General features: G+C 40.1%; 1 protein-coding gene across 1 annotated transcript in view; it reads right to left on the bottom strand.

Moving 5' to 3' along the window:
* Positions 1-2709: 2709 nt before the first annotated feature.
* Positions 2710-25712, bottom strand: part of enpp6 (ectonucleotide pyrophosphatase/phosphodiesterase 6) — a 31172-nt gene continuing 8169 nt past the window's right edge. Inside the window, exons 2-8 of the mRNA XM_071457899.1 lie at positions 15773-15952; positions 11645-11756; positions 10635-10776; positions 10346-10525; positions 5141-5278; positions 4798-4921; positions 2710-3785 (exon numbers count right to left, since the gene is read on the bottom strand). Coding sequence (XP_071314000.1) covers positions 3574-3785; positions 4798-4921; positions 5141-5278; positions 10346-10525; positions 10635-10776; positions 11645-11756; positions 15773-15952 — 1088 coding nt within the window. The 3' untranslated portion in view covers positions 2710-3573. The remainder of the gene's footprint in view (positions 3786-4797; positions 4922-5140; positions 5279-10345; positions 10526-10634; positions 10777-11644; positions 11757-15772; positions 15953-25712) is intronic.

Below are 25712 nucleotides of genomic sequence, written 5' to 3' on the forward strand. Positions count from 1 at the left end.
TCCCGTCGAGTGAAAAAGGCGGGCTGCGCACGTCCAAACCGGATGTGATCAGCTCCGCCAGGAGTGAGTGCAACTCAGTCACAGGTGTAAACATTTAACTCGCAGAGCTTTATTATCACTATAAGTGTTAACACAACACCAAAACCAACACCCACCGACTCAAATTTATTAACACTGAAAAAACAACACTACAGATTTTGCTGTGTATGATGTGAACAAAAACCAGCTGAATTGCATAAGGAAGACTGATGTTTTGTGTTTACATAGCTTTGATTTTTGTTAAATAAATCAAACTCAGACACACTCTGGAGGAAACAGAGAAGCATCGTGTCTTCATTACTCCACTCTTCACCTGCTTTTACAGGAAACATGAAGTCCATCCATCTGTCTGTTCCTCCATTATATTCCTTCAGTCCAGAAGAGTCCACAGATAAAACAGGGTTTTTTATAAAGTATTGCAGGTTATGAAAATTGTCATGTGAAGTCTATCTCAGACTGTCGAGCTACTTGATTTGCAGCAATTCTCAGTGGGTATGTTTGTATTCTGCTCCAGACCAACTTGTGAAGGTGGATCGGGTCTACCATCTTCTTGTTCAGGATTGGACTCTGGCTCAAACTGATAAGGCAGAACCGAGGCTAACAGCTACAACCATTTGTTTACAGCAGCACATAGATGGAACATGTAGTTGCCATGGTAGTTGCCAGCAAGCTGACCAATTAGAGCACACGGACTGAATGGTCAGTCCGTGTGCTCTAATTATAAATGGCTAAAGTAAAAATGGCCATAATAGGTCCTCTTCAAGCACATTGAATGACCTCTGTCTATGATAATGTGCTACCCAAATAAATTTCCCTTGCCTTGCCTCTATATCAGCCATGCCGCTATATACCTCCAACAATATCAGAGTGATTTTAATTTAATGATCTGTCCCCATATACAAATCTATCTATCTATCTATCTGTTATTGTCTCATAATGTTCATGAAAATTATAAAAGCTTTGAGTCTGACTAGTTGACCTGAAATGCATGCTTGGAACTTGTCATAAGTCCAGAGCTTCCTGATAATAAATTAATGATGTGGTTTCACAGACTGACCTTGTTAATCTGGTTTAATGATTATGTAAATGAACTTACATTACCATGGAGATGGTTGATCCTGATTTCATCTCTGAGTGAAAAGAGAGAGAAAAAAGAAGTAAGAGTAAGTAAGTAAAATTAAGTTTTGCTTCAGTTGTTGACAGTTTGGAGTTTGTGTTCACTGCTGAGGTCATTTCTCACTGTTCAGTCTGATCTGTTCACACTTTCATAAAAATAAAATACATTCAATTAAAGTAAATGAAGTTATGAAAAAGCTTGTTCTCCTCCCTGGTTTAAGCTTAGGAGGAGTCTTTGTTTCAAATGTAAAGATGTATTTTTTAGTCCATACTGATGTTTTCTTGTTACTGCTGAATTTTTCATTATTGAATAAAACAAAATGTTAAACTGCAGGTCTCTGATTTTTCTTCTGTGATATTTAGTTTTACATTTATGAGTTTTACATCTAATCTAAAAATTGTCAAATAAAAACAAAGTGAAACCGTTTTCTTACCTGTTTGAGTGAATGAAATCTGGTGGAGCAGTGAGCAGACTGTTCTCTACTGGTCTCTACTGGACTGTCCTTATCTCTACTGGACTCTCCTGGTCCTGTTATGGGTCTGACTATGATAAACTTATACTAACATACTTTCACTTTTAATTTCCTCCATCAGGATTTGACATCACTCAGTTTTTCAGGTGTTCCTAATAATGTGCTCACTGGCCTATTAGCAAGTGCATGCAACTTTTGAATATTTGAGCTCTTACTAAATTCCTAAATATTTCTAACAGTGACACTGATTTGCCAACACTACTCACTGTTGTAGCAGAGCTATCTGTTTACCTCTGTCTGGGACATCTAACAGTACACTGATTAAAATGGATTAAAACCCACCAGCTAACTGACCTACAAATCAGTTTACCAAAGTAGAATTAACCAGAAGTTGGAATGGCCGGTTTTGTCCTTTCCAGCTAATCAGTGTGGTGCTGATGTTATTTGTGCAACATTTCTTATATGAAAGGTGCTATAAAAAATGGATAATCTGAAACAATTTTGTTTTAACATCTAGCTACAGCTAACAGGTATAACAATGACAACACTGAGCCTTTTTATTGAAGGTTGTGTTGTCTGTGAACCTTTCTGCAAATGCAAATGCCCTAGTTCTAAAAATCCCACAGTGATACCATATTATTAAGTACATATTGCTCTGTATCTGTTTATTAAGACAAATATCATCCAAGGGAAACTGTCAGCATTTAGAAGTTAATTCAAATAATAATTTAGATAAGTGTTGAATGTATTAAAAAAAAAAAAAAAAAGTGACCAAATTCCTTCCATGATGTGGATGTCACTAAATTGTAAAATACAAATAAATTTTAAGTCATTGTCTGTAAATGTTAGGAATCTTATGGATAATAAGAAATAATTTCTAATAAAATAGTAAAAAAAATTTAAAAATACATGACTAAAATTTGACTTAATATTGCAGAAATTTAATTCACAGTAATTAGACTAAAATGCTTTGGTTTTGGAATCACCATGGAATCTGTAAAAACTAGACAAAAACTAGCAATAATTAACAGACTAAAATATGACTGTTTTGAGTCAAAAGATTAACACTGACTCAAAATCAGTTGGCAAACACAACTGTTTCCAAATCAAAGCACATTTATTCATACAGCACTTTTCACAAACCATGTGTCATACAGGGTCTTAGAGATCAGACAGAGACATGAACAGCTGAATTCAAAATCAGATCAAAATATAGATCTCAGTTATAATCATACCCTCTACAGACTGAAGTCACAACATTTTCAAATGGCATAAAAAAAAGAAGAAAGTGTCTGGAAAAACATCTGCTACACATAATTGTGCTTTACCAATTAAAAAAAGTATAGCTTATATTATCCCTTGTAACACATATGAAAAGAAGGAAAAATCAACATCCTTTACTGTAAGAAGTCGATTTCCAAAATGATTCATTAATTCATGATTCATACACACACCCAGAAATGAGTAATGCTTTATTTTCATTATAATTGTTCTGTATAATTTCTTGAACATAAATATGTAAGTTGGAGATTACAGGTAAAATAAAGTGAGAGTATATATTTTGAACATGTTTTACTATGAAAATGAATGGTTTTCATAAGGTTCTGACCTTACCCTCTAAAGTGCCTTGAGATAATGCATATTATGATTTGGTGCTATATAAATAAAATTGAACTGAAATTAATTATCAGATGAAATTCCAGGATAATTCATCAACTAAGCTCATTTCTTAGATTTCACAAATTGCACATTTATTAAATTAAAAAAATGTAAATGGACCACCTCAGAGGTGAAGTCATTTTGATCAGATGTGGAGACGGAGGAGAAAATGTGTGATGTCGTTTCCCCTCCTTTCAGATGCATTCACCTCTACATGTTGTAACTCCTTCTACATGATCATTTCTCTCTACTGTCAGATGCCATAAACGCTGCACTGTTATATGTTTTAGTCCCATAGTGCCAGCATTATTCCTAACAAACCAATGCAGCAGGTCCAGAGGGCTGTGGGCTGGCAGGGACCTTCAGAGCCATTCAGGAGGTACTCTACCCGAGACCAGGACCCATTATTGGGCAAAGGTTCCACTCCCAGTGTCCAGCACATCACGTTGTAGACATCCACTGCACGAATTGGAGCCGCCCGAAGATTACGCTTGAAGTCTGGATAAAATAAGGCAAATAGAAGCAGATCAAAGTAATATCCTGATATAACAATTTACAATATTTAATTTCACCATAAACAAGAAACTGATAGAGCAGCAATACACATCTTTTCTCCTGCACACTTCACTGGCACAGTACAGACAGTGGAGAACAGGAGAGCAGAACATGATAAACCTGTTCTCTTCCTCTAAAATCAGTTCTGTTCTCAGAAATCATATGACCACACACACACAAACACACAAACACACATTTTACAGTAGCATCCTAGCATGTGACCTGAAGTCATAGCACATAATGAAACCAGTGGTGGAGCCTGTAATCTGTCCTGTGTTTCTGAACTGCTGCATCATTTGGTTTATGTATCTACAGTTTACTGCATAATAAAAAAGCTGAATTACATTTGTACATTGATCTGTGTTGAGTTGTTCTGCTTTATGACACACTGTTCAGGTTGTGAAACACATACTTTTCAAAGTAACCTCTGTCAGTGAGTCTATTGCAGTTCACAGTAATGGGACAATGATTAGCTCATCAAAAAAAACAAAGTAATGATCATGAACTCGTTGACTTTAATCTGAGTGAACTGAACTATGAACCTTGTGAAGTGTGAAGGTGCACAACCCTGGCTGTCTGTCTGATGTTAGTACTATTACAGGATGCACTTAAATGTGTATAATTTGTCATCTTATTGTATACCGCTTGAATCGGAGCCACCTGAAGATTATGCTTGAAGTCTGGATGAAATTAGGCAAACATGATCCGATCTACATCTCAAAGTAGTATCCTGATACATTTTACAATATTTAACTTCACCACAAACATGAGACTGACAGAGCAGCAATACTCATCATTTCTCCTGCACACTTCACTGGCACCGTACAGACAGTGGAGAACAGGGAACAGTGTGGCTGCTGAGAGACACTGTTAAGCAGGGTGTTGCTTGCTTGACAGATCACAGGTGTAAATAAATCTCCCAGATTTCACTATTAAAATATGACTTGTTTGTTACCAGGTCCTGTTGCCAAGAAAAAGCCTCTCATGTCAAGGAACTCGTTGTCGTAGCCATGCCAGCCGTTTTGCCAGGCTGAGGGTTCCCCAGAGTCATTCTTCCAGTACGGGAGGCTTGCCTTATTCTGGAGTCACAAACACACACACCCAAACACACACACACACACACACACACACCAGATTTCACAAAAGATAGAACAAAGTATTCGGTAAGCATTTATAGATCTTGAGGTAAGATTTGTCAAGAAAAACATATCAAGCTGAATGATGCCTGTGGAGTTCACTTGTACTTTTACTTTACGAGCTGGTCAGTGTGGTGATACATGTGAAATGTGATTTGTTACCTCGGTGATAAACCAGCCCGGCTCAGCCACCAGCGTCAGGGGTGAAACAAACTTCCCTCCTTTGTAATGGAAACGTTCAGGGATCTCCTGTCTCCCATACACACGCATGTTAGGGACCTGAGACAGTGTGGCATACACCTGGCATAACACACACGCACAAGCAGTGTTAATAGAATCATTTTAATTAAAAAGTAGCTTTACAGCACCTGTGACTCCTGCTGGTTGGTCAGACACCTGTGCCTTCACATGTCAAATCCTCCTCTACAAGTTCCTCTCTAGCAGTTTAAAACAGTCACTGCTGACAACACCCCAGAGTGTGTACTTCAGCTCACTTACACTACGACTCCCATTTACACTTCTTTCACTGCTTACATCACTGTTTGCATTCTTCCTCCCTTTCCCATCTTCCCACTCTTGATACTACTTCACCTGCTTCTTGATACAAATTCAAGCCAGCAATGCAGTTCAGCTGAGGAACCAACAATCCCACCACAATCTCTTCAGAAATTAAATGTAGGTTGTGACATCAGGTGACCAAAATTCACTGTCAGGACAATTTCTAATGCCAGCATCATTTTGAAGTAGAATATTGACGACAGCATGAACTGATATTTTATTGGTTCTATTGTAACCAAAACATCTCCCAAATGTCTCATGTCTTCTCTCTAAGACACTGAAATTCTAGTCATGAACAAGGCAAGTTTATATACATACAGTGCATCTGGAAAGTATTCACAGCGCTTCCCTTTTCCACATTTTGTTATGTTACAGCCTTATTCCAAAATAGATTGAATTCATTTTTTACCTCAAAATTCTACACACAATACCCCATAATGACAACGTGAAAAAGGTTTGTTTTAAATTTCTAATTTATTATTTATTTATTAAAAATAAAAAACAAAAATATAACATGTACATAAGTATTCACAGCCTTTGCTCAATACTTTGTTGAAGCAACTTTGGCAGCAATTACAGCCTCAAGTCTTTTTGAGTATGATGCTACAAGCTTGACACACCTATTTCTGGGCAGTTTCTCCCATTCTTCTTTGCAGTACCTCTCAAGCTCCATCAGGTTGGATGGGGAGCGTCGGTGCACAGCCATTTTCAGATCTCTCCAGAGATGTTCAATCAGGTTCAAGTCTGGGCTCTGGCTGGGCCACTCCAGGACATTCACAGAGTTGTCCTGAAGCCACTCCTTTGTTATCTTGGCTGTGTGCTGAGGGTCGTGGTCCTGTTGGAAGATGAACCTTTGCCCCAGTCTGAGGTCCAGAGCGCTCTGGAGCAGGTTATCATCAAGGATGTCTCTGTACATTGCTGCATTCATCTTTCCCTCGACCCTGACTAGTCTCTCAGTTCCTGCTGCCATAAAACATCCCCACAGCATGATGCTGCCACCACCATGCTTCACTGTAGGGGTGGTACTGGCCAGGTGATGAGTGGTGCCTGGTTTCCTCCGGACATGGTGCTTGGCATTCAGGCCAAAGAGATCAATCTTTGTTTCATCAGACCATGACGGGCTGTCATGTGGCTTTTACTGAGGAGTGGCTTCCGTCTGGCCACTCTACCATACAGGCCTGATTGGTGGAGTGCTGCAGAAATGGTTGTCCTTCTGGAACGTTCTCCTCTCTCCACAGATCAATGCTGGAGCACTGTCAGAGTGACCATCGGGTTCTTGGTCACCTCCCTGACTAAGGCCCTTCTGCCCCGATCGCTCAGATTGGCCAGGGGGCCAGCTCTGGGAAGAGTCCTGGTGGTTCCCAACTTCTTCCATTTACGGATGATGGAGGCCACTGTGCTCATTGGGACCTTCAATGCTGCAGAAATTTTACTGTTCCCTTCCCCAGATCTGTGAACATCTGAAGGATGATCAGTGGAAACAGGATGCACCTGAGCTCAATTTTGAGTGTCATGGCAAAGGCTGTGAATACTTATGTACATGTGATTTTTTTTGTTCTTTATTTTTAATATATTTTCAAAAATTTCAAGCAAACTTTTTTCACTTTGTCATTATGGGATATTGAGGTAAAAAATGATTTTTTTTAGAATAAGGCTGTAACACAACAAAATGTGGAAAAAGTGAAGTGCTGTGAATACTTTCCGGATGCACTGTGTGTATGTATATATATATATATATATATATATATATATATATATATATATATATATATATATATATATATATATATATATATATATAGCTACATTTCATAAACAGAGGTAAGGTGTAAGTGCTTTACACAAAAAATAAAAAAACAAAGAACAGAGCATAGACAAATAAAAAAGTTATATTAATGTTAATATTAATGCATAAAAAGAATAAAATCCATTAGAAGTCAGTGAGTTTAAAAGTCAAAAACTTTTCTTCTATGACTCATGGAGCCAAAACTAATTTTGCAATATTTGGAAACTGGATTTTCACACATGGTGGCGCCTTTAGGCACTATTATTGAGTAGGTGTGGCACTGAAGGATAGGGAAGCTCTTCACCAAGTTTCAGTGTTGTTGTAATTTCTGAGATATCTATCATGTTTTGTCGTGTTTTGCTTATTCCCCAAAGAAACCTTTTTTAAAAAATCATAAAATAATTCATATAAAATCAAACAAAACGAATGTGTAGGACTAGTAGGTAATTAGAGGAGTGAAGTCTATCGATATATGTGATAGTGAATCTGCAGCCTAGTTTTTCACCATATAGACTCAGCTCTCCAGCGCTGTTTTCTCTGGATTTTTACGGATGCAATATTTCTCCATGGTGCTTTTTGTTTATCAGGAGTTCATCCTAACATCCAAAACCCAACATCTGCTAAACATCTGCTAAATATAAAAATGTCAATTAGCCAACAGTGGATGGTTTGACCCAATTTTCATTAATTCATTCATTTTCCAGGGCATTACATTAATCAAGTCATGATGTAAGAAAGGGCACGGAGGTCTCTGCAACAGATCAGGAAAGAGAGGGTGTAATCTAGAAAAGTTCTTCAGACAGAAGATGGCTGGTTTGGTGATGTTTTTGATATGTGTGTCAAAATAGTTTGAGGTAATTGCAGGTCATCCAAGCATTGATACCATTTGAGCAGTCTGTCAGGTTGTATGGTGGCAGAGTGTTTGAGGGCTTCATGTGACTGTAGACTTGTGTTTCATCAGCATAGCAGTGGAAATCAAGGCCATGCCGATGAACCATGTGTCCAAGAGTAAAATATAAACAGTGACTGGTAATAATCCATGAACTGAGTCCTGGGGAACACCATGGGAAAGGGGGTATGTGGGAGAATACCTGTCTTCTAACTGTGAGGTAGGACTTGAGCCTGGAGCTGGCTTTCCCACAGTCTGCTCAAGGAGTTTGGCAGGAAGTAGGAAATTGGAGGTAGGTCTATAGTTGTTAAGGTTCTCCAGATCATTCCAGAGGACAGACAGGCATGATTTTATTAGAGGAGTGGGCATGAGATCAAGAGGATCAAGAGTAGTAGGTAGGCTTTGCCTTGTTTAGAGCTTCCTTACAGGTTCTAACATGAAAATATCATGTTAGAACCTGTAAGGAAGCTCTAAATATATGCACAGTTAACCCTGAGATGCTAGCAAATAATTTAAAGTATCTGAGAGGAGCACATTATGTTTAGAGACCAGGCCATCGGATGATGAGTTTATGTAATCATAATTGAGCTCAGTCTCCAACACATTAGAGCAGGATGTTCCTGTTTGTGATATTGGAAGAGGAATAAAGTTGATGTGAGAGGGCAGGGATACTAACATTGAAAAGGACAGCCTATAAATCCATGCTCTGTAGGTTGCAGGGAGAAATACCAGAAGAGCAGACATGGTCAAATATATGACCTCCAGAGTGTGGGGTAGTTGACAGGCTGAGAAAATTTGAGAGAATGTAGCAGGTTTATGAATTCTTAAGCAAACTAAATGAGTCCACATGTATGTTCAGGTGGAAGGTGCAGGGACACGTAGAACAGACAGATGTCAGTAGGTCAGACAGTTCACGAATGAAAACAGAGGATGTTGTGGGAGGATGATAAATAAGCAAAAGTAACAGAGGCTGTGAGGCACAGTTATGAGCTTATATGTTGAGCAATGCAGCAAGACCACTACCCCAACCAGATATGTGCATGGCTTGTCAACATACATTTACCCAGGGGGGGTACCTTGGTTTAGTGTTAAATATTCATTAGTTAGCTGCCAAGTTTCAGTCAGACACAAGAAGTCATACATGGAGTCACCCATGATGAGCAACAGGGAAGGATGAGGGGGCGGATGGGGATCTCCCATCCATGGAAAGATGATGTTATTTCCTTATTTGCAAATAATGCTCTTCTATATCAGAGTAATACCAGCAGCTCTGAACTCTATAGCAGTGTTTAGTTCTCTGTAGTCCTCTCAGGTTATAAAATTAATCCAGGAAAATTGAAAACTGTTGCTTTGCCTTTCAATAACCCCAAGAATATGTCGGAGAAGGGTCTCAGATCCTTTGGCATTTTTGTCACTCCTGATTTGAATAATTTGTTTCAGAGTCAATCCCCCCTAATTCAAAAATTACAAATGACTTCAAAAAGTGGACCTCTTTGCCGACTTTCTTCTTTGGAAGAATCAGTGTATATGTATGTCTGCATATGTGTATTTGTATTTGTCTTCTTTTTTCTTCTTTTTCTTATTTTTTGTTGTTTGTTTTTAAAAAATCAGTTAAAAAATTTTGTACCAGAGACACATGACATGAAATGGTCAGATTAGCTGATTCATCAGATTTAAATGAGAGACCTACTATTATTACAGACAGTGAACCAACCACAGACGCTCCACTGTCCTGCTGTTATTACAGACAGTGAACTAACCACAGACAATCCACTGTCCCACTGTTATTACAGGCAGTGAACTAACCACAGACGCTCCACTGTCCTGCTGTTATTACAGGCAGTGAACTAACCACAGACATTCCACTGTCCTGCTGTTATTACAGGCAGTGAACTAACCACAGATGTTCCACTGTCCCACTGTTATTACAGGCAGTGAACTAACCACACATGACATGAAATGGTCAGATTAGCTGATTCATCAGATTTAAATAAGAGACAGGGTAAGTTATCATACTCAACCCGGACCTTCAGCTGTGTTCTAAACACCTTATCAATTTCTCCATGAATCATTATGTAATCACTCTGTCTGACTCTGAACATGGTAGAGCAGAAAAGAAAGATTCTGGTCTCACCTCTTGGTACTTGTTATTTTTGGGCCACAGGCTGACCACTGGTCCTCTGTCCATCATCTTAACAATATCCGACATGTTGATGAACTTGTCCAGCTCTATGACTTTCTCCATCCACTGGATCTTTGTCATACCGTGGTCTGAAAATAGCACAATGTTCAGCTGGTTCACCATGTTCATCTCCTGCAAGAATATGAAACGCAGCAGAAACAGATGAAAACAAACTGCATCACAGGACAAGTGTCTCAGTGGCATCTGTAACTGTAAAAACAACAGTAGCGATATTACTAACTTTGATTTTGCTGTTGAGTGTCTGCATGGCACGATCCAGCTGTTGCACAGCTGATTTGACCTGATGAGAGTCTGGACCGAAGTGATGGCCCTCGACATCTATTTTCTCATAATATATGGCTGCCATGTCTGCTTGGCCTGACCTACACACACACACACACACACACACACACACATCACATAGTTACATTATTGTAAAATCATGTTGTCACTGTCACGTGAAAGCATGGATGCTTAAAATGTAAACCTTTTTGCTCTTGTGAGAACAAGACATGTTTGAGCTGTGCTGCTGAGCCTTATCTTTCTTTTTCGTCTAAAAATGCACTTACAAATTAAAGACAAATCAAAGCTATTTCACATGACAGCAGTAACATGATCTGATGAAATCAAAGCATGTAATTATTCTCACTTTTTTCAATGATATTAAATTCATTCTCTGCTACTGTAACTCAGTACAATCTCTCAATCAGCATCTTTCACCAGTCCTCCTGAAATGTTGAAGAGACAAAACAGCTCCTTTACAGCAGCTATTAAACTGAAACTGTCATGACTAATAAGTGAAACTATTACTTTGTGAGCAGAGAATTACAGCTCACATGAAGAAACTACAAACGTGACAGTGTGGGTATTTCCATTACTGTAACGTGGCTTCTTCCATATCCATAAAAGCAACACTGCTCAGATCTATTGTCATTTTTTCAACTTTGCACTCGTAATCTATTGTCTACAAACACTCCGCCTTCCCAGCTATTACAGACATATGAACTAACCACAGACGCTCCACTGTCCCACTGTTAATACAGACAGTAAACTAACCACAGACGCTCCACTGTCCCACTGTTAATACAGACAGTAAACTAATCACAGATGATCCACTGTCCCACTGTTAATACAGACAAGGTCTGCTTTATGCTGTTGGCCATTTATCACTCATTACTCACAACCTGAAAACTCATCTACATGCAGTGGCTAAAGGAAAGACATGACAGGTGCAGGTTACTGTGTTGTTACCTCAGGACGCCGAGAGCCTTCACTATCGAGTCTGTGAGGTTTTTCTCCGATGGGTTGTAGACATATTCTTCACAGAAAGACGGACGAACACCCAGAATCTCTACCTCGCAGCCTGAAGACACACACACACGCACACACACACACACACACACACACACGTAAAATTACTGCATCATTTACCGACAGTTATATCTGTAAACATGTGTCCTAAAATTTGTTCAGATCTCAATCTCAGTTACAATAATGAAAAAACACAATCTATTGTAACTAATAACACAAATCATTATGTCGTTCTTGTCCCTGTTTAAAACATCATTCAAACATCCACAGTGTAGCTGGAAACAGTGTGTGAAACCCTCGACTAATGACATGAACAGGAGCTAACTGGAGTCAGGAGTTATCAGACCAGAGGTCTGTGCTAAAACAGGATCTGAGGTTGGTTCACGGTGTTCACTTGTTGCTGTGGTAAATCACCATGGTAACTGATGCTGATCTCCTAACCTCCTCTTGGGCAGGTTAACTTCAGAGAATCAGATCAAAACCTCACACCTGGTCAATTACTGACCAATCTGATACCTGGAAAACCAGAGTCATAATTCCTACAGGATCTAGACAGGGACAAAAGAGTTTACAATTAAGTGACAGATAATTACGAGCAGTTAACACTGTGTCCAGAGCTTCTAACAAACAGAGGAGAGTTTATCACACTAAATAACTGTATTATAACTATTATAACTTCATTTGAATTGAACAAGGATTCTTTGATTATAAAACAGATAATATCAAAAGTGTAAAATTTAAAGATTTAGATGAAGGCAGTGGAGAACAGAGCAGTCTTTAGCTCCTTTTTAAAGCCAGTTATGATTTGGGCAGATTTGATCTGATCCACTGGGAGCTGGTTCCAGCAGGGGGCAGCATAGTGGCTGAAAGCTATTTCACCCTGTTCAGTTTTAACTCCAGGCTCCACTAACTGATCAGCTCCTGCAGATCTTAAAGACCTATTAGGCTCATATACACTGAGCATTTCAGAGATACATTTAGGGCCCAGACCATTGAGTGACTTGTAGACAATAAGTAAAACTTTGACTCCAATTCTGTGCCTGACCTGAAGCCAGTGCAAAGACTTGAGAACTGGAGTAATGCTCTCTTTTTCTTAGTTTCAGTCAGAGCCACAACAGCAGTATCTGAATAAACTGTAGCTGTGTAATGGTCTTATTTAGAAAACCAGGGAGGAGAGCTTTGCAGTAGTCGACTCTGGAGGATATAAAGGCATAAATACATTTCTTTAGGTCTTGTTTAGACACAAGGTCTCTGACCCTAACTGTGTTGTTGAGATGCAAAAATGCAGATTTTGTTATAGCTTTGATGTGGTCACTGAAACCAAGATCCCCATACATCAAATTCACTGAGATTTTTGGTAGAAGTCTAGACTCCAGGTAGGCACTAATTTGTGTAACAGGTCTGGGTCGGGTATAGACAAAGATGACTCATAGTTGCCACAGGAAATGCCACAGTAAAAAAAATAAAAACATAAAAATTCAGTAAGTAAGTAAGATTCACAAATACTAAACAAAATAAATAAATTATATATTAAATTCACAAATACAATTTTGAAACAAAAATTAACAAAGTGCATTTTTCTAACTGTTACAGTTGCTGCCTTCCTTCTTTGTTTCCAAACAGAACTACCTCAGTTTTGTCGATATTTAATTGAAGGCAGTTTCGTTGCATCCAGGTATTCACCTTTCAAGGCACAGCCACAAAGAGTCTATGGGACTAAAATCATTTGGTGAGAGAGCTAAATTAATCTGGTTTGCAGCTTGTTGTCTATAATAAGCCACCCTGTGCTCTTAGATCCCTGTGGGACTCTGTGGGCCATCATGGTTTGCACTGATTCATGAGTAGCAACAGAGCCAAAACAATCCCTGCCTTCTAAGTAGGTCATCTCACAGTATCTCAAGCTGCACCAAGATCTGATAAGACCACAACAGATATTTTACCTGAGTCATCTTAGCCATTTATGTTCAAGTAGACTTCAAGAGTTTTACCATCAATGGCAGTAAATTGAGCCATAGGTACTGTATTTTTTCTTTGTGTTATTATCAGTTTTATTAAGACACTGCTCCACTGGGTGGAGCTAATCCTTTCTTTAATGTTTTCAATTTTCTGATGGAAAAAAGAGGCAATCTCTTGATACTTTTTAGACGATACAAGTTCCTGAGGTAACTGTGTTGGGGGATTTATTCATCTATCCACAGCTGCAGATAGAGCATGAGTGTTGTTAATATTCCCATTAATGATATTAATAAGACTGTCCAGCCCTGTATAACTTTATTATAGTTATTCAGAGTCTCTCTTTAAAAATGGCACAGTCAATTTGAAGGTTTTTACCCATTTACACTCAGCCTTCCTGCATTCTCTCTTTTGATTTGCTCCTGCTTTCCCCATGGTGCTTTATGTTTACCAGAGGTCATTTGAACTGTGACAGGTGCAACAGCATTAAGGACTCTGAGAGTTTTAGAGTTAAACTGACTAAGCTGGTCACCCACAGACTCTATAACTGCCGTTATACTTGATGTCATAACTATTGCTTCCTTTAGCAGAGTGCTGGTATTCTCATTAATGTACCTCTTACTGACCGTTTTAGATCTGGTCTGGGTGAGTGGCGTGACCAGCCCATCAAAGAAAACATAGAAATGATCAGAGAGAGCCAAGTCAATAACATTCACAGGAGGAATATTGGGACCCCTGCTGATGACCAAGTCCAGTGTGTGACCTTGAATGAGTTGGTCCAATTACATGCTGTACCAGATTAGAACAATTATCCACACACTGATAAATATATTTAATGATTAGAAATTAACATTTCAGTCAGACTGAACATCACACATCAACTACTTCTCTCCACAAACAGTCTGACCTCTGTTTGATCTGGATCACATGTTCATGTTCATCATCAGACAGAAGAGAGAAACACTCTAGACTCCAATAATTGGAAATTATTTTGTGTTTCTTTTTATTCTAGTCATGGGATCACTAATAACTGAATGCACTGGCAGTTGTTAACCAGCTTCACGGTACTGTTTATCAGGACAGACAATGTTGGGTTCAGTTGAGCCAGATAACAAAAAGATATCCTGGTGGTTGCTGAACTTGCTTCACAGGCCTGAGGAGTTCAGTCAGTGAGACTAGACTGGAGGTGTAGGTTAGAGACTTAGATGAAGATCAGATCATTTTATGACCAGTTAATGTAGAAAAGCAGCTCATTCAGAGGTTCACTAACTTCTTCTCACCCCAACTTTAACTTTGTGCTCAGACTTTCTTCTCACTGACACTCATACTACATTTTTTGGCTGTGGAAAAACACTGAAGTATAATGACCTTTTCTCAAGATGGCAACATTTTATTAATGGGGGAAATGGAGGAAAGCAGGCATCAGAGTCCTGGAGGATAAACTGTAAACAGGAGAAATATATTTTTACCGTATAAGAGTGATAAATGCTTCAGATGAAGGTCTACCTGTAACACACTTCGTTAACAGGAGACAACATTGTGGGTGGAGAGCAGCAGCGAGCAGACAAACATATGACAGATGCAACAAGGTGGCAGAAAGATACGAATGACAACTTCCAGTCAAGACTTTCAAAATAAAATCAGAGTAGAAATAGGATGCAGAGATTTATGAGTTGGGCCTTTAGCCTTGAGTTGAAGTGACAGGCAACCACATGCACAACTTATCATGTGATCACATGACTTCAACTTTATCTGTAGGGAAGGTCACGATTCAGATCATGGATTGGGATTCTCCCCAAAAAGACTCTCATATAATCTTTTGCCCAGATCGCCCACCCCAGTATAAATGTTCAGCTGACAATTATTTAAAATTATTTCCAGCTAATGGTAACCATGAGAAGGTTAGTATTAGCTGGAAACAGTGGAGTTTCTCAACTAATAACCTGTTGAGATGTTGAAAAAATACTCCGTATAGTCTGTAGGTGGACCATCCAAATACAGTGCAACCGTCTACAAACACAGTTGAACTTGCTGTTAGTGTTGCGTGTAACACAGGAGGAACAGAGCAGCAGCATCAGCACTACATCTGTGAGTGTTAGAGACGTGTGCACTCACCAGGCCAGTAGTACATGAAAACCTTCTTTCCAAGTTTCTGCAGGGTGACCCATAACGGCTCTGATCCATCCCACCAAAGAGGCAGCCGGCTGTCCGGATTGGTCCCGATCAGGAACTCCTTCTCAGAGGCTTCATCCCACATGTAGTTTCCAGTCATCTGATGAGTGTCACAGTGACGGCCTGACACAAACCAACAGAGGTAACAACAAATAGCAAAGTCTGAGTATGCAAAGCTTCATGCTGATCACCGTTGTCCAAAACCATTAAAAACACAACAGTGAGCCACTCTGTTGTATTTTTAATGGAACACACACATTGTAGTTTTTTAAAGGATATTTTTTATGAATGAAACTATATATAGTTGAGGTGTTTTTAAAGATTTACAGCTCCAGTGTGAACCAGTGAGCTGACAGATGAGAGCTGAAAGCCACAGATGGGTCCTTAGCTGAGACAGACTGGCACACTGCTCCTGATTTAAAGTACAATCAGGTGAACGCAAAAGAGGACCAGCACCAAGCAGGACTGGGTGGCTTGGGGATCAGTGTGTGTGTGCTGGATCAGTGTGTGTGTGTGCATGTGTGCGTCTGTGTCTCCAGCCAGTGATCCTTTCAAAAGGAAAATGTGCTCCATCAAAACACACACATCAGCACATCATCAGGAGGCAGGCTGCAAAGCTCACACCCCATTGGCCAGGATGGGCTGTTGTTTTTAGGGCTTAGTAAAATAGGGGACTGCAACACACACACACACACACACACACACACACACACACACACACACACACACACACACACACACACATACTTGTACTTCTATCTTTGTGAGGACACTCATTGACATAATGCATTCCCTAGCCCCTTACTCTAACCTTAACCATCACAACTAAGTGCCTAACCCTGACCCTGACCCTAACCTTAACCTAAAGCTAATTCTAACCATAACTCTAAAACCAAGTCTTAACCCTCAAAATGTGATTTGAAGGTGTCTCAAAAAGTGAGGACCGTCCAGAATGTCCGCACTTTCCCAAAATGTCCTCACTCTGTTAGTAAAATACTTTTTTTGGTCCTTACTATGTAGCAAGTACAAGTACACACACACACACACACACACACACACACACACACACACACACACACAGCCACCAACCAGTGAAAACATCAAATGCCACAGAGTCATCCTCAGTCTTGAAGTTATCAAAGTTGTCAGACTCTATACTTGTGTGTTGTCCCTCTTCTTCCATGACAGACTTTTAAAAACACAAAAAATCAATATATATAATAATATTAATATATCCTCATCTTTCTATTCACCTTAAATTACCTGTTTTGATTATAAATGGCACATCGGATGAGAATGATTTTGCATAATTTGGGATTTTCTGAATCCATCAGGGGCAGACTTCACTGAGCTGCTGGCGCCACTTCAGTCGTGTTGATAACATGAACCTTGGGATATCTAAATCTAGATGCATACAGTAGCATCCTAGCATGTGACCTGAAGTCATAGCACATAATGAAACCAGTGGTGGAGCCTGTAATCTGTCCTGTGTTTCTGAACTGCTGCATCATTTGGTTTATGTATCTACAGTTTACTGCATAATAAAAAAGCTGAATTACATTTGTACATTGATCTGTGTTGAGTTGTTCTGCTTTATGACACACTGTTCAGGTTGTGAAACACATACTTTTCAAAGTAACCTCTGTCAGTGAGTCTATTGCAGTTCACAGTAATGGGACAATGATTAGCTCATCAAAAAAAACAAAGTAATGATCATGAACTCGTTGACTTTAATCTGAGTGAACTGAACTATGAACCTTGTGAAGTGTGAACGTGCACAACCCTGGCTGTCTGGTTGATGTTTGTGCAGCAGTGCTTCCTGCAGGGCTGGTGTCGTTCACATGTGATCTAATCACAGTAAACACAGTTAGCTTTATCTGTCTCACTGCCTGCAGATGCAGCAGGGATTTCACGAACTGAAGGAGGTTTTCATATAGTTTAAAGCAGCTATGGAAAACATATATTTATTTTTCACAGTGATGTGTGGTTTCTTATTTTTATATATCCATTTAAACATATCCAGTAGTTGTAGGAGTTTAATTCCAATTATTTTTTACCCTTTTCAGCATTATTCCATAAAAACAACACATTTTCTCCAAGAATTTACTTTCACCTTGTGAAAAAATAAAACCCTGAGAGTTTAAGTTATTTATAACTTGTGTTATTTTCCAATTCTGAAAGCTAATTATATTCAACAGGAGTTCAAAGAAATTCAGATTTGATGAGCAGACAGTGTCCAGTGTCCCAATCTGTATGGTTTCCCATCAAGTTTGTGTTATTGAAAGTGTTGAAATGCATCTGGGACATTTATAAAACCACATAGGATCCAGACAAAAAGTGGACGTACACACAAAAGTAATCAGATTTATAAACCTGATGGTCAAATTCCTGATGTGGTTCCTGTGGAGATGGAGGCAGTGGCACAGACTGAGAGGCTGACAGCTGCAACAGGACATGTGGTCACATGGAGGTGGACCGACCAGCAGAGTTACAGACCCACCGAAGCTCATCTATTTGCCAAGCATCTATAGGCTACTGACACGTACACAGCTGATGACATCAGACACTGAATACCTAAAGGTATATTCCCGCCTCATGGTTGTATGCCTTCGCCAACCAGTCAAATTGCAGGAAATATGGTCACAACCTCCGTGTTCTCAAAACACAGTATTGAATAATGGCCAAAGGTGTTTTTGCAGAACAAATACACAGTGAAGTTGACCTTCAACCTTTTGCGCATGAGACTTCCTGCCACCTGCCACATCCTGGATCATCCTCAAATTTCAACAGCTGCACTGGCTCCAAACTGACCAGGAGTGACAGTAGCTACAGTCCAGCCCTCTCCTCTGTGCTCTCGGGGGTGGGGGGCTGTTAAAGACTGAGCTCAACTGGATTTTTAGTTGGTTTATATAGTATATATATATATAACCATACTAGTTTACACCATGGCAGATTACCTGACCATGGTGACTGACATCATACACAGAACCACCTTGACTCGGTGAACACAGCCTGGGCGTTGAGACAGGGCCATACAAAACAACCACGGCTCTCCAAAGAGGAGCGCTTCTACCAGCTGTGTAACAAAGACAGCGCTAACAGTTTCGCTAATGCTAACTGCTTGGCTGATGAACAGAGTTGAGAGAGAGCTCCACGTTCTGACACGTCCAGCCAGTCTGGACAAACATCCTCAATCTGACCACATGACAAACTAAGATTGCCTGAACCATCTCACCTGGAGCTGGGGACAGATCACTGTCAGCTGTTCATCACTTCCTCATCAGTGGACATCTATATTAGCCTCCAACAGGCGCTGCCTATGAATCTGTTGTGATGTTGCTGTGGTTGTTGCTCAGGCCTTGTGAGTAGGATTCTTTCATGACCTTGCTGACTGATTGTGTGGTTCTGTAAGGCAAGCAACTTTACTGATGTAGAGGAAGTGTTGTAGTGGTTCTCTGCCTTTTTTTAAATCCTGTTCTCTCATGTTTTGTGGACAGTCAGGGGGGTTAGAGTTTGTCTTTTTGTTTGACTATGAAGGTTAACCTGAGTTTTATTTCCTAGATAGCGTGGGGAGTTTTGTGAGTTTTATTTTGGCCTTGGAGACCCTGATGCTTTTTGCTTCCCTTCCATCCCATGTTAGTTTTGTTGCATTTTGCTACATGTGTCACTGCTACACTCGCTAAGTTCTTTGTTGTTGTGGTTTGTTAGAGTAAACTTGTGAACTTTATGTTCCCCTGCACATTTTCCTAAAAGGGGTCGTAATACCTGCCATACTCTGAGGAACAGTGGCTAAAGTGAACTGAAGCATTAACATGTCTTGTTGGTAATACCTTTACAGGTACTTTTTCCCTGTTGATGCTGCCTGTGAATATGATCATGTCAATTAAAAAGCCCCATTGATTTTCAGTTTGAAAGTAGTTCTGGCTCACTAGCACAAGCACAAATGTCCCTGCTGGTTTGAATGTTTATGATGAAGTGGATCTAAAAGTAACATGTGATATGAGGTGTACATGTGTGAGAGGCTTCATTATACGTACAATGAATACGCCTCTTTCAGGCCCTGTTTTCTGTGAGCACAAGAGTTAAACATGTGCTGAAAGCTGAAGTTGGGTTTCTCTGGTCGTACATGCGAACAGGAAGTCTGCCTAGAGAACTGGGGAAAAAATGAAGGCACTGTGCTGCTCTGTGTGCAGCCACTAATGACATGTTCAGTGATGATTATGCCTCGTCAGCATTCTGCATGATCGGTCACAAGGAAGACAGTATCATCCAGCACAATCAGTGTCACCTCCATTCACAGTCTAACTATGAGTCAGTAGCTTCAGTTCTCCCTCTGCTCAGCTCTTCTTTTGTGCCTCTCTCTCTCTCTCTCTCTCTCTCTCTCTCTCTCTCTCTGGAGGCTCACTGATGGGGGTGGGAATCCTTGGTAATCTAACAATTTGATTTTCATTCTTCTCCTGATTCGGGTTTGAATCAGAGAAAATAAAAACTGTGATTCTAATGTGAATGAATGTTTTCACTCACACCTGCTGACTGACTTGTGTAATACTGGCAAAGTGTATACAGTGCTGAACATCACGGAGAACCGAGTGTAGTGTAGTTTAACAAGACAGTAAAGCCCAAAAACAGAATTACAATGAATTAATAAATCCATAAATGCACTAAATTACAAAATAATTATTAAATAAGTTAAGACATATCTAAATAAAAATTATTAATACATTGAATTAACAGTTCAGATCTTTTTAGAGCATTTTAAAGGGCAGCTGCCTTTTCCATTTCCCTTTTGCTTTTTCATTTAGCATCAGTAGCAGATACTGATATGGACGATATGTTCAGCCGCCCAGGGCAGCATCTTGTGAGAGGGCGGCACAAGCGCTTGAAAAAAAACAAATAAAAAAACAAAATAGGTTCACCTGTGGCCCTTAGGACTCCCTACTGGAGCGGGGGATCCATCTAATCTAATCTAACACTATGAACTGCTTCCAGATAAAGCACATTTCATTCCTAATATTGTGAATACAGGCCTATAGTTTCACATACATGTTATTTGTCTGGGTTGTGTGAATCGTTAAAAAACAATACAAAACAAATCTGCACATGAAGGTGAATTGGTTTCGTCTTGACTCTTGGGTGACGGCGTGTTGGCAAAGTGCAATATTGCAATAATTACATTCTCTTAAGTGTGTTATTCTATTTGTGTGATTAAGAAATTTCATTCTGTTTTATTTTATTATACTAGTTACTATTTCTATTCTTGTTACTTTTCGTATTTATGATTGTGTACATTTTTTTGGTATTATAACTGTACATGTTGTTATGTCTGTGTGGTTCTCCAAGTTCTCATGTTGTCATGGTTTTCATAGTAAAAGCTGTTGTATCCTCATACACACAGTTTGTCACATGATGCCAAACGTATGTATATTATGTTCATATGACGTTCATCGTGATGCTAGCATCAGCCAAGCTGTTAGCATTAGCTAAGCTGTCACCACCAATCTGAATAAGCTAACTGTGGCTCTCTGAGCCTTGCTGTCATTTCATGAAGCATTAATGTTTAAAGATCAAACTCTGAGGTTATGGAACTGAAGCAGCTTCTGTTCAATCTTTTTACTTTAATTTACTTTGTTATTTTTAACTATGACAACTCAAACAAATAAGTAAATAAATAACAAATTAATAATCATAATAATAATCAGCTTTGAAACTGTGATAGGCTCAAGTCTCAGTTTATTGCACCTTCTTTTTGTACCCCAATTATTTTGTGCAGAACTTGATTTATACATTAAAAATATATACATATTGTTATGTATGTGTATTATCTACTATATTTTTAAAGGATTCATACACACACTAGTGTTAATACCTCAGTTTTGTATTTGTTAATTAACAGTTTTACATCTTTGTTTTTTTGCATCTGTTCTGATCTAAACATGCAAATTCCCCCGAGTTCAACAACCTTTGGTCTGGAAGCATCTTATTTTTCACTTTATACATTAATTGTGCAGTCCATTAAATCTCTAAATCTGAGAGCATGTGATATCACATCAAAATATGTTGATTGGTTCATGATAATCAACTCAACTGTTTATAATCCTTACAGCTCTTTTCTGTGGTTTAAACATTTGATTTGTGACTGTTTTGTATGTTTCCCCAAACTCCACACAGCAGGTAACAGATAACGTCATAAAGGACTTTGACACTTTTGTCTTGTGATTTATATGTGGTTTCCTACTTCTCCTACATCTTCATTATCCTCATTTGTATTGGTGAATATTGATGTTTAAATATCCAGATCTTATGAGTATAGTTTTATTTAAATTTAATGACGACTTATTAATATCAAGCCATAGTTTTAAAGTTTTCACTTCAGTGTCCACCATATCCATTTATTTTTGAGTATACCTGTTATCAATATTACTAAGCCAGGGGTGTGCATCCCCTCTAATGCCTTATATTACAAGTTTCCTCCTAATAATCTATGATCAATAGATTGCCTTTTGTAAATCTATGAATACCTCTACAGTATATTCCCTTTTTATGCCCACACACTGGTGACAGCCATGGCCAGAGGCATATTGTTCTCAGGTTGTCCGTCCGTCCATCCCATTCTCAGGAACACAATATCTCAGTATCCTAACGCTTTGATGGAACTTCTTCAAATTTGGTACAAACATTCACTTGAACTCAAGGATGAATTAATTAGATTTTGGTGGTCAAAGGTCAAACGTTAAGGTCAGTGTGACCTCACAAAATACTTTTTAGCCATTACTCTAGACTCAAACATCTCACAATGACTACCATCTCAGAAAATATTTGGCTCTCCAAGTAGCACCATTATGACCGGCATTAAAGTACAGAGGCGTAGGTCTATTTAACTACATACACACGTGGACAAAATTGTTGGTACCCTTCCGTTAAAGAAAGAAAAACCCATAATGGTCACTGAAATAACTTGACTTAACTGACAAAAAGAATAATACATTAAAAAACAGGATACACCTTAGTTTAACATGTCCCTATAGTCTAATTATTTTAAGTCTTTCCTAGGGGTACCATCATTTTTGTCCAGGCCAGTTTCATTAGTTTGTTTTTTAAAATGATTCTGTTGAACCACATTTCAAAAGCAATGTCTGATTTTCATTAGTTAATTTTCAGTAAATTTTTATGTATTATTCCTTTTGTCAATTTCAAGTTATTTCAGTGACCATTGTGGGTTTTCCTTTCTATAGCGGTAGTGTACCAACAATTTTGTCCACGTGTGTATATAGTTTACACAGGATACAATTTTAGTCCTTATACGAATATTATTTATTATTGACTGTCATCCACAGCCACAACTGTACTTGACTGAAACACCCATCAAGTGACAATATAACAACTGTACTGCATTTAAACACTCACAGCAAGTGACAATAATAACAACTGGACCAAACTGAAACTCTCAGTAAGTAAGGTTATAACAATTGTACTGCATTAAAACATTCACAGCAAAGGGGATGTCAACTGTACTGCATTGAGAATACTGCATTCAAACACACAGCAGGTGTGAATATTAATCAGCTCTATACCAATCAAAATACAAATGTTAAAATTTGGTGGTTATCAGAATCAGAATCAGAATCAGAATCAGAATCAGTTTTATTGCCAAGTATGCTTTCACATACAAGGAATTTTTTCTGGTGATTGGTGCAATTGATCAGCAACAGTGGGGCTCTCTAGCCTTGTTGATGAGGCTAATAGCAGATGGGAAGAAGCTATTTTTGTGGCGAGAGGTTTTGGTCCTGAAGGACCGCAGCCTCCTGCCAGAGGGGAGTGACTCAAAGAGTTTGTGTCCAGGGTGGGAGGAGTCAGCTACAATCTTCCCTGCACGCCTCAGAGTCCTTGAGGCGTACAGGTCCTGGAGGGACGGAAGATTGCAGCCAATCACCTTCTCAGCAGAGTGGATGATACGCTGCAGTCTGTTATTGTCCCTCTCCGTGGCAGCAGCGTACCAGATGGTGATGGAGGAGGTGAGGATGGACTCAATGATGGAGGTGTAGAAGTTCACCATCATAGTCCTTGGCAGGTTGAACTTCTTCAATTGCCTCAGGAAATACATCCTCTGCTGAGCTTTTTTGATGAGGGAGCTGATGTTTAGCTCCCATTTGAGATCCTGTGTGATGGTGGTTCCCAAGAAGCGAAAATGCTCCACGGTAGCCACGGGGGAGTCACACAGGGAGATGGGGGTGGGTGGGGCTGGGCTCTTCCTGAAGTCCACTATCATTTCCACTGTCTTCAGAGCGTTTAGCTCTAGGTTGTTCTGCTTGCACCAGGTCACCAGACGCTCAGTCTCCCACCTGTAGGCAGACTCATCGCCATCAGAGATGAGTCCAATGAGAGTGGTGTCGTCTGCAAACTTCAGGAGCTTGACAGACTGATGGCTGGAGGTGCAGGTGTTAGTGTACAGGGAGAAGAGCAGAGGAGAAAGAACGCAGCCTTGCGGGGATCCAGTGCTGATGGTCTGGGAGTCAGACACGTGCTTTCCTAGCTTCACGTGCTGCCTCCTGTCAGACAGGAAGTCGGTGATCCACCTGCAGGTGGAGTCAGCCACGCTCAGCTGGGAGAGCTTGTCCTGCAGCAGAGCCGGGATGATGGTGTTGAAGGCAGAGCTAAAGTCCACAAACAGGATCCTGGCATAGGTCCCTGAGGAGTCCAGGTGCTGGAGGATGAAGTGGAGAGCCATGTTGACGGCGTCGTCTACAGACCTGTTGGCTCTGTAGGCGAACTGCAGGGGGTCCAGGAGTGGGTCAGTGATGGATTTGAGATGGGACAGGACAAGACGCTCAAATGATTTCATGACCACAGAGGTCAGGGCAATGGGTCTATAGTCATTTAGTCCTGTGGGCCTTGGTTTTTTGGGGACAGGGATGATGGTGGAGGATTTGAAGCAGGCTGGCACGTGGCAGATCTCCAGTGAGGTGTTGAAGATGTCTGTGAACACTGGAGACAGCTGATCAGCACAGTGCTTCAGGGATGATGGAGAGACAGAGTCAGGACCGGCTGCTTTGCGGGGGTTCTGCTTCTTAAAAAGCCTGTTGACATCTCTCTCCAGGATAGAGAGAGACGTTCCTTTGGTAGGGGAGGAGGAGGGGGGTTCTGATGTGGCTCTGATGTGGAGGTTAGTGTCAGGCTTGTCCCACTGTCTTTCAAAGCGGCAGTAGAACTCATTCAGATCGTTGGCCAGACGGAAGTCATTAATGGAGTGGGGGGGTTTAGGTTTGTAGTTAGTGATCTGTCTGAGCCCTTTCCAGACAGAAGCAGAGTCATTGGCTGAGAACTGGAGCTGAAGTTTCTCAGAGTACAGTCGTTTAGCTTCTCTCACCGCTTTGCTAAACCTGTACTTGGACTCTTTAAACCTGTCCCTGTCCCCACTCCTGAAAGCTTCCTCCTTTTGCCTCCTGAGCTGACTGAGCTTAGCTGTGAACCAGGGTTTGTCATTGTTATAACTCACCCTGGTGCGTGATGGGATACAGCAGTCCTCACAGAAGCTGATGTATGACGTCACAGCCTCTGTGAACTCATCCAGACTGTTGGAAGCAGTCCTGAACACCTCCCAGTCAGTGCAGTCCAAACATGCCCGCAGATCCTCTATGGCTTCACTGCTCCACTGCTTCGATGTCCTCGCAACAGGTTTACACAGTTTTAGTTTCTGCCTGTATGTGGGAATCAGGTGGACCATGACATGGTCAGAGTGGCCCAGTGCAGCCCGGGGGACGGCGTGATAAGCACCACTGATTGTGGTGTAACAGTGGTCCAGAGTGTTCCCCTCTCTGGTCGGGCAATTAACAAACTGTCTATATTTGGGCAGTTCATGACTGAGGTTCCCTTTGTTAAAGTCACC

Source organism: Trachinotus anak, unplaced genomic scaffold (genome assembly GCF_046630095.1).
Source record: "Trachinotus anak isolate AG129_WGS33_773 ecotype Australia unplaced genomic scaffold, CSIRO_AGI_Tana_v1 ptg000021l, whole genome shotgun sequence".
In the NCBI taxonomy this organism is placed as follows: Eukaryota; Metazoa; Chordata; class Actinopteri; order Carangiformes; family Carangidae; genus Trachinotus; species Trachinotus anak.